This window comes from Hydra viridissima, unplaced genomic scaffold, assembly GCF_058129835.1.
Source record: "Hydra viridissima isolate aposymbiotic clone 2 unplaced genomic scaffold, HvirCarnegie_v1 scaffold_31, whole genome shotgun sequence".
Taxonomy (NCBI): domain Eukaryota; kingdom Metazoa; phylum Cnidaria; class Hydrozoa; order Anthoathecata; family Hydridae; genus Hydra; species Hydra viridissima.
The window spans coordinates 36,071-54,550 of record NW_028324326.1 but is presented as its reverse complement, the minus strand read 5'-3'; the positions used below and the strand labels follow the sequence as shown (position 1 = coordinate 54,550).

The window sequence follows — 18,480 nt, the reverse complement described above, 5'->3', positions numbered from 1 at the left end:
TAATAATAATCAGAGTTTTAGAAGTCTCTTACGTGCGATACTACTATCAACGGTACTTAATCAAACAGCCTCTCAGAATGGCCTAGTTTGAGAACGGAAGGCTAGGAACAACCTTAGTAGTGAGTCATCAGTTCAACTTTTCATTCAAGGAATTAAGCATCTAAAATCTGAAAAATAAAAAGAAGAGCTCTTTGTTAGAAGTTCTTATTTTTATTTTTCCTCAACTTCTATTTCTTTTCTTTTTTTACTTTTTTTTTTTTAATGATAGTTTTTCTTTTTTTTTATCTATTTTGTTCGTTTAAATTAATACAACAGGCGTTTTAGGTCGTTTCTGTAACATTATTTAACACTTTAAATTGTAATATGAACAGAAGAAAATCCCTTTCGTAACGTTAAAATGTCATAAGAACATTTCATCTTTACCAAATACGCTTGTAAAAATAGTTTCACTTTTAAAGTTTGTTGTATATGTCTTTTAATTTAGTGAATCGCAATTTGGATTTTCTTAGGCGCACATCTACTTTAGTTGCTTTTTCTTAAAGAAAGGTCACCAGAGTTTTCTTACACAGCCCCTGCAGCATAATCTTTAACAAAATACTCTTTTGAAAAGTTTTACATTGAAATAAACAAAAGCCATTTGCGTAAGTAGAGATAACTTAGAGAATAAAAAGTGCATAAACGCCTCGCTACTTTGATGAAGAAGAAACGGATGACTAAATGCAACTTTTTAATTTCGTGTGCTATCTCTTTCGATTAAGGTACTTTTTGAATATTTTTTCAAAGAAATGTTAGCGTAGTTTTCCTTTTTTAAATTTAAATCATGTTTAAAGGTAGTTTTTGAATGTTTTTTCAAAGAAATGTTAGCGTAGTTTTCATCTATTAAATTTAAATCATGTTTAAAGGTAGTTTTTGAATGTTTTTTCAAAGAAATGTTAGCGTAGTTTTCATCTATTAAATCTAAATCATGTTTAAAGGTAGTTTTCGAATATTTTTTCAAAGAATTGTTAGCGTAGTTTTCCTCTTTTAGATCTAGCTTATGTTTAAGGTAGTTTTTGAGTATTTTTTCAAAGAAAAGTTAGCGTAGTTTTCCTCTTTTAGATCTAGCTTATGTTTAAGGTAGTTTTTGAGTATTTTTTCAAAGAAAAGTTAGCGTAGTTTTCCTCTTTTAGATCTAGCTTATGTTTAAGGTAGTTTTTAAATATTTTTTTAAAGAAAAGTTAGCATAGTTTTCCTCTTTTGGATATAGCTTATGTTTAAGGTAGTTTTTAAATATTTTTTTTAAAGAAAAGTTAGCGTAGTTTTCCTCCTTTAGATCTAGCTTATAATTCAGGTAGTTTTTGAATATTTTTTCAAATAAAAATTAGCAAAGTATAGTTTATTTAGCATGACATCACAAAATACTAAACTCAAAAAGGCAAGATAAAGTATAAGATAAACGTAAAATAAGATATAGATGAAACAAATGTTAGGCTGCATAAAATCAAAAACTGCATTGCCTATCATAAACACAAATGTCTAGTGAGAGCTTTTAAAGGTCGTTCTTTTCGTCTTTTAATTTGGTGAATCGCGATTTGAATTTTCTAAGGCGCACATGTCTTTCAGTTGCTTTTTTCTTAAGGAAAGGTCGCCAGAGTTTTTTTACGCAGCTCCTGCAGCATAATCTTTAACAAAATACTCTTTTGTATATCATTACATAGAAATAAACAAAAACCATATGCGTAAACAGAGATAAATTAGAACGCAAAAGTGCATAAAAAGCCTCGCTACTTTGCTATAGAAGAAGTGGATGACTAGATACAACTTTGTAAATTCGTGCACTACCTCAATGGATTAAGGTATTTTTCGAAAGTTTTTTAAAAGCATAAATAGCGTAGTCTTCCTCTTTTAAATCTAGCTTATGTCTAAGGCAGTTTTTGAATAGATTTTCAAAGAAAGGTTAGCGTACTTTTCCACTTTTAAGTTTAGCTTATGTAGCTTGACAAAACAACACACAAAAAGACAAGATAAAGTATCAGATAAACGTAAAATAAAATATAAATGAAACTAAAGTTAGGCTGCATAAAAAACAAACAACTTAATAATCTACTAGACATGTTTAAGTTGAATTAAGTAAAGTCCTTTGCGCAAATTTGGGTAAATAAGAGAGTAAAAATCCATAAAAAGAAGAAGTGGATGAGTAGATACAATTTTTTAAATTTGTGTGCTATCTCTATTGAATAAGGTAGTTTTCGAGAGTTTTTTCAAAGCAAAATTAGCGTAGTGTTCCTCTTTTAAATCTAGATTATCTCAAAAATAGATTTCGAATAGTTTTTCAAAGAAAGGTTAGCGCAGCTTTCCTCTTTTAACATTAGCTTATGTAGCTTGACATCACAGAACACAAAAAGATAAAATAAAATATAAGACAAACGTAAAATGAAAAATAGATGTAGCTAAAGTTAGGCAGCATAAAAAACCAACAACATAATAATCTACTAGGCATGTTTAAATTGAATTAAATAAAATCCTTTGCGCAAAAATAGGTATGTTAGAGAGTAAAAGCGCATAGAAAGCCTCGCTACTTTGCTGTGAAAGAAGTGGATGACTAGATACAACTTTTTAAAATCCTGTGCTATCTCTATCGATTAAGGTAGTTTTCGAAAGATTTTTCAAAGCAAAAATAGCGTAGTCTTTCTCTTTTAAATCTAGATTATGTCTAAGGTAGTTTTTGAACAGCTTTTCAAAGAAAGGTTAGCGTAGCTTTCCTCTTTTAAGTTTAGCTTATGTAGCTTGACATCACAAAACACAAAATTCAAAAAGACAAAATAAAATATAAGATAAACGTAAAATAAAATATAGATGAAGCTAAAGTTAGACTGCATAAAAAAACAACAACGTAATAACCTACTAGAATCTAATAAAACCCTATGCACAAATGTAGGTATGTTAGAGAGTAAAAGTGCATAAAAAGCCTCGCTACTTTGTTTAAGGTAGTTTTTGAATAGTTTTTCAAAGAAAGCTTAGCGTAGTTTTCCTCTTTAAAGTTTGGCTTATGTAGCTTGACATCACAAAACACAAAACACTAAAAGGAAAGGTAATATAAAAGTTAATCGTAAAATAAAATGTAGGTGAAATAAATGTTAGGCTGCATAAAAGAAAAAAAAAATCGTAACATAATAATCTTCTATATATGTTTGGATTGAATTAAATGAATTCCTTTGCGTAAATATAAGCAAACTAGTGAGAAAAAGTGCATAAAGAGCCTCGCTACTTTGCTGCAGAAGTAGTGGATGACTATATGCAATTTTTTAAAATCGTGTGCTATCTCTATCGATTAAGGTAGTTTTCGAAAGTTTTTTCAAAGTAAAAATAGTGTAGTTTTCCTCTTTTAAATCTAGCTTTTGTCTAGGGTAGTTTATGAATAGATTTTCAAAGAAAGGTTAGCGTAGCATTCCACTTTTAAGTTTAGCTTAAGTTGCTTGGCATCACAAAACTCAAAACTCAAAAAGAAAAGATAAAATATATGATAAACCTAAAACATAATATAGATGAAACTAAAGTTAGGCTGCATAAAAAACCAACAACATAATAATCTACTAGGCATGTTTAAATTGAATTAAATAAAATCCTTTGCGCAAATGTAGGTATGTTAGAGAGTAAAAGTGCATGAAAAGCCTCGCTACTTTGTTAAAGGTAGTTTTTGAATAGTTTTTCAAAGCAAGTTTAGCGTAGTTTTCCTCTTTTATGTTTAGACTATGTAGCTTGACATCACAGAACACAAAGCTCAAAAAGGCAAGATAAAATATAAGTTAATCGTAAAATATAGATGTAACAAAGTTTAGACTGCATAAAAAACCAACAACATAATAATCTACTAGGCATGTTTAAGTTGAATTAAATAATGTCCTTTGCGCAAATATAGGAAAGTTAGAGTAAAAATCCATAAAAAGCCTCGATACTTTGCTGAAGAAGAAGATGACTATATGCAACTTTTTAAAATTGTGAGCTATCTATATCGATTTAGGTCCTTTTTGAGTACTTTTTCAAAGAAAAGTTAGCGCAGTTTTCCCCTTTTAAGATTAGATTATGAAGCTTGACATAACAAAACACAAAACTAACAAAGGCAAGATAAAATATAAGGTAAACGCAATATAATGTATAGATGAAACTAAAGTTAGGCTGCATAAAACAAACGGGTAACAATACTCTTCTATGTATGTTTACATTGAGTTAAATAAAATCCTTTGCGCAAATATAGGTATGTTAGAGAATAAAAGTGCATAAAAAGCCTCAGTACTTTGCTGTAGAAGAAGTGGATGAGTAGATACAATTTTTTAAATTTGTGTGCTATCTCTATCGAATAAGTTAGTTTTCGAGAGTTTTTTCAAAGCAAAATTAGCGTAGTGTTCCTCTTTTAAATCTAGATTATCTCAAAAATAGATTTCGAATAGTTTTTCAAAGAAAGGTTAGCGCAGCTTTCCTCTTTTAACATTAGCTTATGTAGCTTGACATCACAGAACACAAAAAGATAAAATAAAATATAAGACAAACGTAAAATGAAAAATAGATGTAGCTAAAGTTAGGCTGCATAAAAAACCAACAACATAATAATCTACTAGGCATGTTTAAATTGAATTAAATAAAATCCTTTGCGCAAAAATAGGTATGTTAGAGAGTAAAAGCGCATAAAAAGCCTCGCTACTTTGTTAAAGGTAGTTTTTGAATAGTTTTTCAAAGACAGGTTAGCGTAAATTTCCTCTTTAAAGTTTAGCTTATGTAGCTTGACATCACAAAATATAAAACTCAAAAAGACAAGATAAAATATAAGATAAACGCAAAATAAAATATAGATGAAACTAAAGTTAGGCTGCATACAAAACCAACAACATAATATTCTACTAGTTATGTTTAAATTGAATTAAATAAAATCCTTTACGCAAATATAGGTAAGTTAGAGAGTAAAAGTGCATAAAAAGCTTTACTTTGCTGAAGAAGAAGATGAATAGATGCAACTTTTTAAATTCGTGAGCTATCTCTATCGGTGTAAGGTAGTTTTTGAACAATTTTTCAAAGAAAAGTTAGCCTAGTTTTCTTCTTTTAAGTTTAAATTATGTAGCTTGACATCACAAAATACAAAACTCAAAAAGACAAGATAAAATATAAGATAAACGCAAAATAAAATATAGATGAAACTAAAGTTAGGCTGCATACAAAACCAACAACATAATATTCTACTAGAAAAGTTAGCCTAGTTTCCTTCTTTTAAGTTTAGATTATGTAGCTTGACATCACAAAACACAAAAAGGCAAGATAAAATACAAGGTAAACGTAAAATAAAATAGAAGTCAAACAAAAGTTAGGTTGCATAAATACAAAAACTGCATTGCCAAAAATAGAATTTGTTGTCTAGAAAGACCTTTTAAACTTTGTTTCTTTCGTTTTTTGACTTAGTGAATCGCGATCTGGTTTTTCTTAGGCGCGCTTGTTTCTTAGTTGTTTTTTTTGTAAAGAAACTTTATTCAGACGTTTTTTTTTACGCAACTCCTTTAACATTATTTTTAACAAAGTATTCTTTTATACGTGTTTACATTGAAATAAAACCCTTTGCGTAAATAGAGATAAATTAGAGAGCAAAAGTACATAAAAAGCCTCGCTACTTTGCAGAAGAAGAATTGGATGGCAAGATTCGTGTGCTTTCTCTTTCGTTTAAGGTACTTCTTGAATATTTTTTCAAAGAAAAGTTAGCGTAGTTTTCCCCTTTTAAGTTTAGCTTACGCAGCTTGACATCACAAAACGCAAAAACCAATAAGGCATGATAAAATACAAGATAAACGTAAAATAAAATAGAAGTGAAACAAAAGTTAGACTGCATAAAAACAAAAAAAAAAAAAAAAAACATAATATACTTCTATGTATGTTTACATTGATCTAAACAAAATCCTTTGTGTAAAGATATGAAAAAATAGAGAGTAAGAGTTCATAAAAAAGCCTCGCTATTTTGCTGAAGAAGAAATGGATGTCTAGATCTTTTAAAATAAGGAACTTTTTGATTTCTTTTTCCGAAAAATGGTTGGAGCAGTTTTCCTTTTTTAAATTTCACTTATGCAGTTTAACATCACAGGAAATTTATTTTGCTTTTTAACAAACTCTTAAAAACATCAGAAGTAATTCTAAATGCAACTCTATTAAAAGTTTTCACAGAATAACAAAACGACTTCTTTTTTTTTTTTTTAAAGATAAAAAAAAGTTTGAACTATCTTTAAATAAGAAATGTGAGAACAGTTTAACAGAACTTCTTGTTTATTATGTCTTTAGCGAAACAGATAAAAATATTTGCAAAAGCATAGATAAAACAAACTACACAAAAGGCCCATCTTTATTGCCAAACTGAACAAACTTATCTAAACTACATAAATGGTTTCACGATATTGCCATATTGAACAAACTTTTCTAAACTACCCTCTTTTTGAATTTTTAGCTTCATGTTTTTAATTTTGTCTTTAATATGGCTTTGGTAGGAGTACTTTTGCAAGACATGAATGAGCTTGTCACTGCTATGATTTGCCAAGATGCCAAGGTAATCTTTGTACGAGCAACTTGAGCTTACATCTGTAAACACGTCTTGCAAGATGTATGCCAACACCAAAGCTGCACATCGTGGAAAACTTCTGGTGTTGAACCATTCGTTGTGGCCAGGGCAAGCATTCAGCTCTTCAACTATTTCATCTAAAATTTTACAAACTCAAGTCATAACACAAAGTGATTAAATCAAATATTCATTTGGTTCTGAAGTAAGACAAGATTTATTCTGTTTTTTTATTTATTTTTTTTTTGTTGACCTTATTGTTTGCACTGATAGCAATAACTGGTTTTTGAAAGATTACCTAAATGGCATTGGCTAACTTCTGCTTTGTTTTCCTTTGTTCTTGGCTGAGTTGATCCTGAAATAAAATAAAACCATGTTCATTTTTCTAATTCATAAAAACCATCAACAGTTTCTAAGTGTTAGAGATGATAACAAGCTGTGCATGATTTCTAACGGTGATGTTTCTAACTTCATCATTAGAAATCGGGTAGACACAACTTTCTAAAAGTGCACTTAGCAATGATGGCTAGTTTTTGTTAACAGTTAACCATCTGAAATTGTGCAAGAAGAGGTTTGTGTTTATATATCTTTGTATAAATTAGGTTTTACATTACCGATGAGTTCTTGAGTGAAAGATGGCATTTCCAACTTGATTTTTTTTCTTCTTGGATCTTTTACTTCTAAAACATAATCAGTTTTAGTATCATTCACTTGTATAAACATTTAAGCAATCACAGAATTAGTCCTGCAACAAATACATACACACTTCTGTGTTGTTTTTTTGTTTTGTTTTGTTTTTTTTACAGCTCTAACAATAACAATAGGGCAAGGAGTTGATTTGGGCATTTTCATTTTTTGAAAGCGTGTTGAGATTTGCATAAAAATCAAAAATCAAAAATCAAAAAGAATTTACCTCTGGATGTAGAGGCAAGACTTTGGCTAAATAGGCTACCAACAGATTGAACAGCATAAGGTGAGAGCTGCTTTGCAAGAACAGTACCAGCCTGTTGGACAGGAACAGCTGAAACTGGATCAGATGAAAGAAACAAACTGGGTTTGGCCAATGTTTGCTGAAAAGCAACAAGGCTAGGAGTCAGAGGAACAGAAAAGACCTCTTTTGAAGGACAGAAAGCGACTTGCTGAGAAGGAGAAGCAGAAACAGGTTTGGCAACCACTTGCTCATTAAAGTAAACTGGAGAAAGTTTTGCATGGTGTTCAATAAAATCCGGTTCATCAGGAAATAATGTTAATGCAAGAGGAGAACAAGCTGTGCCAACAGGAACAGCTAGAGTCTGATCTACATCCATACAAACAGCTTGTTCGTTAGGAACTAGTTGTGCAAGAGCAGGGGATAGTTCAAGAACTGGACCAGCGATTGTTTGTTCAGATGGAACAGACGAAACAGGAGTTGAGGTAGGTTCACACAAGAAATCTACGGCATGGTCGTTGCTATCCTCTAAAGGAACATTGTTTTCTACAGCTGGAGAAAACGGAACCACTGTGGTACAGCTGAAAGTAGCAGCACATTCTTCAGAGTCAGAACCGGAGTCTAAATCTTCCTCAAAGATGTCCTCAACCTCATGAAAACCGTACTCCTCTGCATTAGTTTGGAGCCAGTCCATCACATCCTTCTCCTTCTTTGGTGGTCTCTCAGACTTTTCAACAGTCAAAGACTCTATGACTCCGAAGGACTGTCCGATGCCCAGGGCAAAGCGCAACTCCTCTGCAGCGTTCCACTGGGACACATAAAAGCTATCCATTGTGTTCCTGCTGTGCTTCATGTAGAGTGTAGCAAACCGCTCGCGATCTTCTTTGCTGTTGTTGGCAAAGTAAGTGGCTATCGAACCGCGAATGCAAGTGGGAGTAAGACGCTTCATGGGAATGTTTACTTGGCTTTTTCTGAAGCAGGACGTCAGGCAAGAGGAGATAGCAGAGGAACCCATCTGGTAAACAGGCACTCTAGTTGCACCGAGTGTCACACATTCGTCTTTGTTGGGTCTCATCGATGGAAAAAGGGGCCTGTAGCAGTCGCTCAACTCCAAAACAGTCTTGGTGTCTGCAGCCATGTAGTGAGAGTCGTTGACAAGAAGGTCTCTGTATCTCAGCAAATAAATATCGATCAACACTTTCAAGTCGTTCGGCACTAGAATGTTTTTGGCTCCGTACTTGTATGCTGTTTTGTAGCGCTCTTGCACAATGCAATATCCACACTCACTCTTCTCAGCAGCCATGTAGTCTCTAATGTTTAAAAGAGCAATGTTAGATTTTCTTAAACTGTTAATTACAGTGACAGAGAGCAGAAGATGGTTTCGTAGAGACACAGCATTGTCTCTAGTCGGTGTAAGAGACGGCTTTCTAATCGATTCCACTAACTGTCTTACGTATGCAGACTTGCCATATTCGTTCAGCAAACTGACATTGATGATGTTGATGCATTTTTTGCTTTTCACAAGGCTCCTCCTCAAAGAACGAAAGGGCCTCAGCACTTTTTGTAACTCCTCCACCTTGCAGCGCAAACGTCGGATGGCCTCATGAGAAAGTCCGAAATAGACATTCCTGGCTTCACTGAAACGAAACAGGAGACAAAGGTAGACAAGGCGGTTGTACAACGTGTGACAAGACATGGCTTTTGTTTGGTCAAGTTCACTCAGCTTGGAATTGAGCTGAATGTTTTTAAAGTGCATGGAAAAGTATCTATCCTCCAAAACGTTGGAATTGGTGAGAGCGTTCGGGTGCAGCGTCAGCGTGCTGTCACAACATGTCAATATTTCAACAACTGCATTTTTGTAGATCTTTGCTTGTGACAAAGTGTTGTTGTTGGCTACCACAAGCCACTTTTCAAAATCTCTGAAGAGCTCATCTGCTGACTGGTAATAAAAGTGAAAAGCATCTTTGTCCAGCTGAAACAAGAGTCTCTTATCTTCTGTCAAGACGGAGGAGTTGGAAACCAAGTGCTTTAAGGAATTAAAATCAGAGTCTAGGACGGATTCGGTGTTCAGCTCTTTGTTTTCTACAGAGGTGCAGTGGTTTGCAGAAGGAGCCTCGGACGAACCAGCAACTGATGAGGGCAAGCTTAAAAGAGGATCAGAGGAAAGAACCGGAGAAGAAAAAGAGGAGGAAGGCCCAGGAGCAGAGGATGCAGAGCCTGATGCAGACGCTTGTTCAGCTACTGGCTTAATACCAAAGAAGGCAGGTCGAATAAATTGAGGGACATAGAGCTTGTCGTTGTCGTATCGCTTTGCCTCTGCAATCTTTTGTTTGATCGTCTTGGAATCGTAGAAATGAGTCTCTTTCAAGTGTATGTCCAGTCGGTCGTAATACTTCCAACATTGCAAACAGGGGTAAGGTTTTGGACAGCCGGACTTGCGTTCGAGACGAGCATGCTGAAACTTCCTGACCATTGCAGAGTAAAAGATGGAAGCTTCATCCAAAGTCCAAGAATGATCTTTTTTAGTCAAGTGTCTTTTAATGCTTGTGGAGGAATGTTTGCACAAAGGCATCGGACAGCTAACAGCGTACCTCTTCTTGGTACCATAGAAAGGTACAACCCTGTTTACGGAGCCACACGCTGCAACTAATGCGGCCCTGACTTTGTTTTTGAGCTTTAAGTCTCTCTGTTCTTGTGACTGCCTTCTTTTCTTTTTTTTCGCTTTAGAGTTCGGAGAAGGGGCAACAACAGTGTTGTTTTCTTGTGAAGAAGACATGTTCAGGTGTTTGTTTGCAACGGTTTATGCTAAAAAAAAGAAGACAGTTAGTGAGAGTGTTTTTCTTCTGCCTGCATCCTGGAATCCTGGAATGTTTACAACTGCAGGGAAGAGCTGTGTTTTTTCGAATCCTCTGCAAAAGAGAAAAAAGAAAGAAAAGAGAGCAACAAGAAGAAACAAAGTTTCCACTAGCAAATGAAAAAGAATGAGAGCAACTAGCATTACATGCATGGTGGCAGCAGTGATTGCTATTATGAGAAGGAGAATGAGAAAAAAAAAAAAAAAAAAGAAACAAATAAATAAAGAGATGGAGTTTGAGAGGATCTCGCAACCATATGACTCAAAGAAAGAAACTGTGTTGAAAAAAGGCAAGAGAGGGCAAATAGAACTTGCTAACAAGGACAAATGACAGACATAACTACAACAGTAACAACTCTCATTGCAAGCATAATAACAACAGCATCAGCATCACTGACTCAGAGAGTGTTGACATAACAAAAAAGAAAACAAAAGTACAAGCCAAGTGGGGGAACATTAACAAACACTCATTGCAACTATAACAACAACAACAACAACAGCAACAGCATCACTGACTCAGAGGGTATTGATAAAAAAAAACAAGCAAAACAAAAACAAACAAAAAAACAAATAAAAAAACAAAACAAGCAAATTGGGTGAACAGTAACAACTCTCATTGCAAGCATAATAACAACAACAGCATCAGCATCAGCATCACTGACTCAGAGAGTGTTGACAAAATAAAATAGACAATAAGCAAGCAAAGTGGGTGAACAGTAACAACTCTCACTGCAAGCATAATAACAACAACAGCATCAGCATCAGCATCACTGACTCAGAGAGTGTTGATAAAATAAAACAGATTATAAACAAACAAAGTGGGTGAACAGTAACAGCTCTCATTGAAAGCATAATAACAACAACAGCATCACTAACTCAGAGGATATATAAAAAAACAAACAAACAAACAAACAAAACAAAAACAAAAAAAAAACAAGCAAAGTGGCTGAACAGTAACAGCTATCATTGCAAGTAAAATAACAACAACAGCATCAGCAACATCATCACTGACTCAGAGAGTGGTGATAAAATAAAACAGATTAAAAAACAAGCAAAGTGGCTAAACAGTAACAACTATAAATACAAGTAAAATGACAAAAGCAGCAACAGCATCACTAACTCGCAGGGTGTTGATAAAAAAAAAAGCAACAAACAAATAAAGCAAGCAAAGTGGGTGAACATTAACACTCATTGCAACTATAATAACACCAACAGCAACAGCATCAGTGACTCAAAGGGTGTTGATAAACAAAAACAAAGGCACAAACAAAACAAGCAGAGTGGGTGAACATTAACAACACTTATTGCAAGCATAATAACAACAACAGCATCAGCATCACTGACTCAGAGAGTGTTGATAAAATAAAATAGATTATAAACATGCCAAGTTTGTGAACATTAACAAACACTCATTGCAACTATAACAACGACTACAGCAACAGCATCACTTACTCAGAGAGTGTTGAGAAAAAAAACAACAAAAAAAACAAAAACAAAACAAAACAGAAAACAGAAGTACAAGCCAAGGGGGGGAACATTAACAAACACTCATTGCAACTATAACAACAACAACAGCAACAGCATCACTTACTCAGAGGATATTGATAAAAAAAACAAACAAACAAACAAACAAAACAAGCAAAGTGGCTGAACAGTAACAGCTATCATTGCAAGTAAAATAACAACAACAGCATCAGCAACATCATCACTGACTCAGAGAGTGGTGATAAAATAAAACAGATTAAAAAACAAGCAAAGTGGCTGAACAGTAACAACTATAAATACAAGTAAAATGACAAAAGCAGCAACAGCATCACTAACTCGCAGGGTGTTGATAAAAAAAAAAAGCAACAAACAAACAAAGCAAGCAAAGTGGGTGAACATTAACACTCATTGCAACTATAATAACACCAACAGCAACAGCATCAGTGACTCAAAGGGTGTTGATAAACAAAAACAAAAGCACAAACAAAACAAGCAAAGTGGGTGAACATTAGCAACACTTATTGCAAGCACAATAACAACAACAGCATCAGCATCACTGACTCAGAGAGTGTTGATAAAACAAAATAGATTATAAACAAGCCAAGTTGGTGAACATTAACAAACACTCATTGCAACTGTAATAAGAACAACAGCAACAGCATCACTGACACAAAGGGTGTTGATAAACAAAAACAAAAACACAAGCAAAGTGGGTGAACATTAACAACACTCATTGCAACTATAACAACAACAACAGCAACAGCATCACTGGCTCAAAGGGTGTTGATAAAATAAAGAAATAAAAACAAAACAAGCAAAGTGGGTGAACAGTAACAACTCCCATTGCAAGCATAATAACGACAACAGCAACAGCAACACCATCACTGACTCAGAGAGTGTTGATAAAATAAAATAGATTATAAACAAGCCAAGTTGGTGAACATTAACAAACACTCATTGCAACTATAACAACGACTACAGCAACAGCATCACTTACTCAGAGAGTGTTGAGAAAAAAAAAACAAAAACAAAAAAAAAACAAAACAAAACAGAAAACAAAAGTACAAGCCAAGTGGGGGAACATTAACAAACACTCATTGCAACTGTAACAACAACAACAGCAACAGCATCACTTACTCAGAGAGTGTTTATAAATAAAACAAAAAACAAAAACAAGAAACAAAAATACAAGCCAAGTGGGTGATTACTAACAGCGCTAACAGCAGCAACAACAGTGTCTTTAGAAACAACAAACAAGTACAACAGCAACAACTGCTTTTACAGAGTATAACAATAACAACAACATGGCACTAACAACAACAAAAGGGTTGGAATAAAAACCTGTAGGCAAAAGGAGAGCTGCATTCAGACAAGATCGATTACAAAGAGGCTCTTCTTTAGGACAGAGGAGAAACTGCTTTTGAGGGACAGAGGGACTTTTGTTGTTGTGGTTGTTGTTGTTGTTGTGCAGAAACCAACAAACTTTTATTGAACCGAATATAACCGAATATAACCGAAAGTCTTGTTTGCTTCTGTTTTGTGCCATCAAGAAGGGAAAACAAAACATCACAAAACAAACGAAGCAAACGAAACAAACAAACAAACAAACGAACGAAACAAACAAACAAAAAAAAAAAAATTAAAAAAATTAACAAACAAACAAACAAACAAACAAGCAAACAAACAAAAACAAATAAGAAAAACAGAAAACGCAGTACCGAAACCTCGCCATTTTTTATCCTTCCTCAAGCTTTCTCTGGGCGCCAAAGACCGAGAAAGTTGAGCAAACGTGACGTTGAGGGGGGGGAGGGGGGTACTTAAGGACAGCAGACCGACCAATGGCACGCTTAGGAGAGACCCACGTGAATGCTACATTTTCTTTCTATGTACGCTGAATCCGCTCAAAGTCTGGAATTTCCAGCATTCACGTGTCATCACTCCAGCCACCAGATTGGCCCACACTTTGCACACTTTCAAGACTAGAAACTCACTTGTGCTCAATTTGAGCAAAAAAAAAAAAAAACTAAGTCTCGCATGGCGACAACTTTTCCAAAAGCAAACAAAGGCAAACGAAGGCAAACGAAGAAAAAACAAAAACAAATAAACAAAAACAAAACCGAATAGGGAGAGAGAGAGTGAGTCGACTCATTTCTTTCGACTGCCTTAAACGAGAAGTCTAAAACGTTTAAAAGTTGAAAACTAAGTTTTTTAAATGAACTGCACCGAAAAAACTTTACGACAGTTTAGCTGGTTAAAAACGCAGAGGAAAATATTTTATAAAATTTAAGCGTTCTAAAGATGTCCATTTTTGTTTTTGTTTTTTTTATTTTGGTTTGTTTCTGGCTTGTTTCTTTCTTTAAATTCTAGCGATCGAGCATATTTGAACGGTTTCATCAACCTGTCGGCGCACGTGCTCGAGAGCTAGAACTTTGATTGCTTTTGTTGTTGAGAATTGAGAATGTCCGAGCAGGTTTTTTTATCGATTTCATCGCTTGTGGCGAGGCAAAAATCAAAACGCTTTTTGGACGAAAGAAAAGAGATTAAAAGGAAAAAAGAGAAGAAAAAAAAAACAAAAAAATAGGTTATGTGTTATGAACATTTATTTTCTCACGCGATGACGTCTAGTTTTGTTAGAGTAATTAAAATATGGTATCAAGTTTGTAATTTCTATCTTATTTTTAGTTACGGATAATTGCCAATTATGTCACGTTTAGTATACACAACGCTGTTTTCTTAATAGCAATATGATACAAACAAGTTATAAAAAAAAAAGCGTTCGCTCGATCTTCCTTAGTCAGTTGAACAAAAAGAAATTTTCACAACATATGATTGATTTGGTTGTCCTAGCAAGCTGTTTTAGCAAACGACTAGAGGTTGCAACTGTTGTTCATTGAAAACGAAAAATCTAGCGTCAGCAAGAAATTTTTGAATACATAATGTACACAAAAGTGGCACTTACAAATGAAAATGTAAAAAAAAACTGTTTACCTTGATGCCAGACTCGCAGAGATGTTGTCGCTCGTTGCTATCGACTGCGAACAGCTTTGTTGTTTTTCGAAGTGCCTCTTCATTCTACTTATAGCCGAAGTTTTGGCTTCGAAAAAAAATACGAACGTCGTTAAGCTCAACGAGCTGCTTTAATTGTTGTTCGTGCGAAAACGAAATGCTTAAAACGGATAAAAGTGTTGGCGTAATTACACTTTTCGACCGCGATGCAGTTTGTCAACTCTAGCGTACTTTTTTGGCTCGTGGAGCAAAAGCCTCATGATAATAGCAAAGGCTTAAAATGTCTTAACATGTCAGCAAAGGCTTAATATGCTTAATAAACTGTGGTTAAGCTTTTGCGGTGCAGTTCATTTACAACTTAATTTGCAACTTGCTGGCACAAGCAAACGTTTATGACTTCTCGTTTAAGACAGTTGAGCGAAATCAGTCGACTCACTCATTCTCCCTTTTCTGTTTTGTTTTTGTTTTGTTTTTTTGTTTTTGTTTTTGTTTTTGTTTGTTTTTTTTTTTTCTTTGTTTGTCTTTTGTTTAAAATGTAAAAAACTCGAAAGGAAAGTTGTTGCTTTGTTTGCTTATTGAAAGTTTTCGCCAGTTGCAAGACTTAGTTTTGTTTTTGTTTACTTATTAAAATATCGAGGAAAATATTTGAGGACATCGCATTCTAATGGTGCCTTTATAACAACATCTAACGATTTAACGTTTAATGTTGTGCTCAAAAAAAAAATTCCTTTTATATCTCTCAATGGTCTCCAACGATAAAACTGCCGACCAATCGCAACGATTAAACAGCCAACCAATGGCAGCTCAATGGTCTCCAAACAAGAGACTGCCGACCAATGGCAGCTCAGTGGTTTGAGAAGTGAGATCATTCGATTTCCTTTTATTATCTCCAGTTTGAACTAGTGCTTGGCTTGTGGTGCAGAAACTAAAACTTCCCGTTTTTGTATTTTGTTTTGAATTTCTTTGCTTTGAGCTTTTTAATCGATCGATAGCTTTAGGAGAAAAGAAGAAACCCCTCTGACGAAGTCTTGGCTTTTTTAAAAACGCTCAAATTTTGGCAAACAAATCTCATACGAAACGCTACTTTGATGTCAAGCTTTCGTTACTCCCTACTCCCTTCTAGCGGAGGGCGGCAAAAAGGTGTTGCATCCTAGAGCTAAAAGTGAGGAGGGAAGCAAGTTTTTTTTTCGTTTTGTTTGCTTTTTTATGTTTTTTGTTTTTTTGAGGGGGGAGAGTTAGAGGGTAAGGGGGTTAGGATTAGAGGGGGTTGGGGTTACGGTTTGGAAACCTGGGGACGAGGATATCAAGCAGGAGTTTAGTGTTAAGGTTAAAGGGCCCACGAGGGGCGTCCTTCAATTGTAAAATGCCTTTAGACGCACGTGTCTAGTCGTCTCGTTGCATCGACCTAGAGGAGTTTTCTGATAGATCTTGCGCTTTGGGCTCAGTTAATCGGTCTGTATCCATTGTAAACACGGTGTCTGCCGTTAGAAAATCGTTAACCAGGCGTTTGTGAGCTTTAACAACCATCCCTTTGAGTTTAAAACGAACGTTTCTTCAAAAGCCACTCGAGATGGAGGTACTCACGGAGGTTTGTTACGGTAACAACCCTGTGGTTTGCCATCTTCTTTCTTTCCGCAGCGTCGCAAACGCATCGGCCGGTCTCTTAGGTGACGAAAAAACGTCTGATCTCTCGACTGGAATGCTTAACGTACTAAGATTAGTAGAGTTAGTACTAAGAGTTGCATCTGGCCGCCGTAATTTTCTTCGATGATGTCTTGAAAATTTCGTGACGTCGTTTTCAAACCTCTAGGGTCGATTTTAACCTTCGACCTTAAAGTCGATTTTAGCCTTCGGTGTGGCTCTGTACAACTTTTGCGGTGAAAAAGCTTGCGCGGAGTCTACAGTTGTATTTAGCCGACAGACGCTGGCAACGCAGAAACAGAATGACTCTTGGGCGGCGCAAACCGAGCGTTCAGCAAATTTCTAGCATTTTACGTCAAAGCGGACAATCTGCACGACAAATAAAGCTAACTTTCTCGTTGCAACAGTTAGTCACTGGATCGTTGGACGAGTGTGTACAGCTGTTTTGCGTCGAAAGCCGACCGGTGGTCGGATGCGACTCTTCTTTTCATTCGAAAATCAGAACCTGGCCATCAGTCGTGTATCACCATCGAATGCTTAATGTAGTGATTTCTCGAAACGACAAAAGCTTGTAAAACAAACAGCTTCGCTGTACTGTTGCCTAATATGTTAACGGATGGCCAGGAACAACCTTGGTCTGTAATGAATGAGTTCGTTTTTCCATTCGAGGCACTAATTACTGCAGTTTTAAAAGTCACCTAAAGTATAAGCTCATCTCTCCATTCAAGAAAAACAAGCATCAGAGTTTCGGAAAGTTTGCATGCACGACACCACCATCGATGATACTTAAACAAACAGAAAATGAATTGCAAAACAGAACCACTGAATTGCAAAACATAACAACGGACAGCTTGTAAAATGCATGGTGATGAGCTTCTTCAATCCAATCAAGGAACCAAGCATCACAGTTTCGGCAATGGTGCATGTGCAAATCAGCAAACTGTGATACTTAATCAAACAACTTCACTGTTTTGCTTAGTTTAAGAACGGATGGCTAAGAACAACCTCGTTAGTGAGTATGAAGTCATCTCTTCATTCCAGGAATTAATAATAATCAGAGTTTTAGAAGTCTCTTACGTGCGATACTACTATCAACGGTACTTAATCAAACAGCCTCTCAGAATGGCCTAGTTTGAGAACGGAAGGCTAGGAACAACCTTAGTAGTGAGTCATCAGTTCAACTTTTCATTCAAGGAATTAAGCATCTAAAATCTGAAAAATAAAAAGAAGAGCTCTTTGTTAGAAGTTCTTATTTTTATTTTTCCTCAACTTCTATTTCTTTTCTTTTTTTACTTTTTTTTTTTTAATGATAGTTTTTCTTTTTTTTTATCTATTTTGTTCGTTTAAATTAATACAACAGGCGTTTTAGGTCGTTTCTGTAACATTATTTAACACTTTAAATTGTAATAAATATTTGAACAGAAGAAAATCCCTTTCGTAACGTTAAAATGTCTAAGAACATTTCATCTTTACCAAATACGCTTGTAAAAATAGTTTCACTTTTAAAGTTTGTTGTATATGTCTTTTAATTTAGTGAATCGCAATTTGGATTTTCTTAGGCGCACATCTACTTTAGTTGCTTTTTCTTAAAGAAAGGTCACCAGAGTTTTCTTACACAGCCCCTGCAGCATAATCTTTAACAAAATACTCTTTTGAAAAGTTTTACATTGAAATAAACAAAAGCCATTTGCGTAAGTAGAGATAACTTAGAGAATAAAAAGTGCATAAACGCCTCGCTACTTTGATGAAGAAGAAACGGATGACTAAATGCAACTTTTTAATTTCGTGTGCTATCTCTTTCGATTAAGGTACTTTTTGAATATTTTTTCAAAGAAATGTTAGCGTAGTTTTCCTTTTTTAAATTTAAATCATGTTTAAAGGTAGTTTTTGAATGTTTTTTCAAAGAAATGTTAGCGTAGTTTTCATCTATTAAATTTAAATCATGTTTAAAGGTAGTTTTTGAATGTTTTTTCAAAGAAATGTTAGCGTAGTTTTCATCTATTA

General features: G+C 34.7%; 1 protein-coding gene and 1 long non-coding RNA gene across 3 annotated transcripts; one reads left to right on the top strand and one right to left on the bottom strand.

Annotated features, from left to right (window-relative positions):
- Positions 1-5,590: 5,590 nt before the first annotated feature.
- LOC149876104 (uncharacterized) lies at positions 5,591-9,656 on the top strand. Its single transcript, XR_016448917.1, has 2 exons — positions 5,591-5,687; positions 6,495-9,656. It is a non-coding gene; the product is annotated as an uncharacterized LOC149876104 (long non-coding RNA).
- LOC149876103 (uncharacterized) lies at positions 6,335-13,620 on the bottom strand. Of its 2 annotated transcripts, XM_090075699.1 has the most exons (5): positions 13,548-13,620; positions 7,476-10,295; positions 7,177-7,242; positions 6,861-6,917; positions 6,335-6,702 (listed from the first exon to the last, which is right to left on the bottom strand). In XM_090075699.1, exons 2-5 carry the CDS (start codon positions 10,264-10,266, stop codon positions 6,383-6,385), a joined length of 3,234 nt encoding a protein of 1,077 aa, XP_089931825.1. In that variant the 5' UTR covers positions 10,267-10,295; positions 13,548-13,620; the 3' UTR covers positions 6,335-6,382. The 2 variants fall into 2 exon arrangements, with proteins under 2 accessions (XP_089931825.1, XP_089931824.1); XM_090075698.1 differs by having other exon boundaries at positions 7,476-13,620.
- Positions 13,621-18,480: the final 4,860 nt, after the last annotated feature.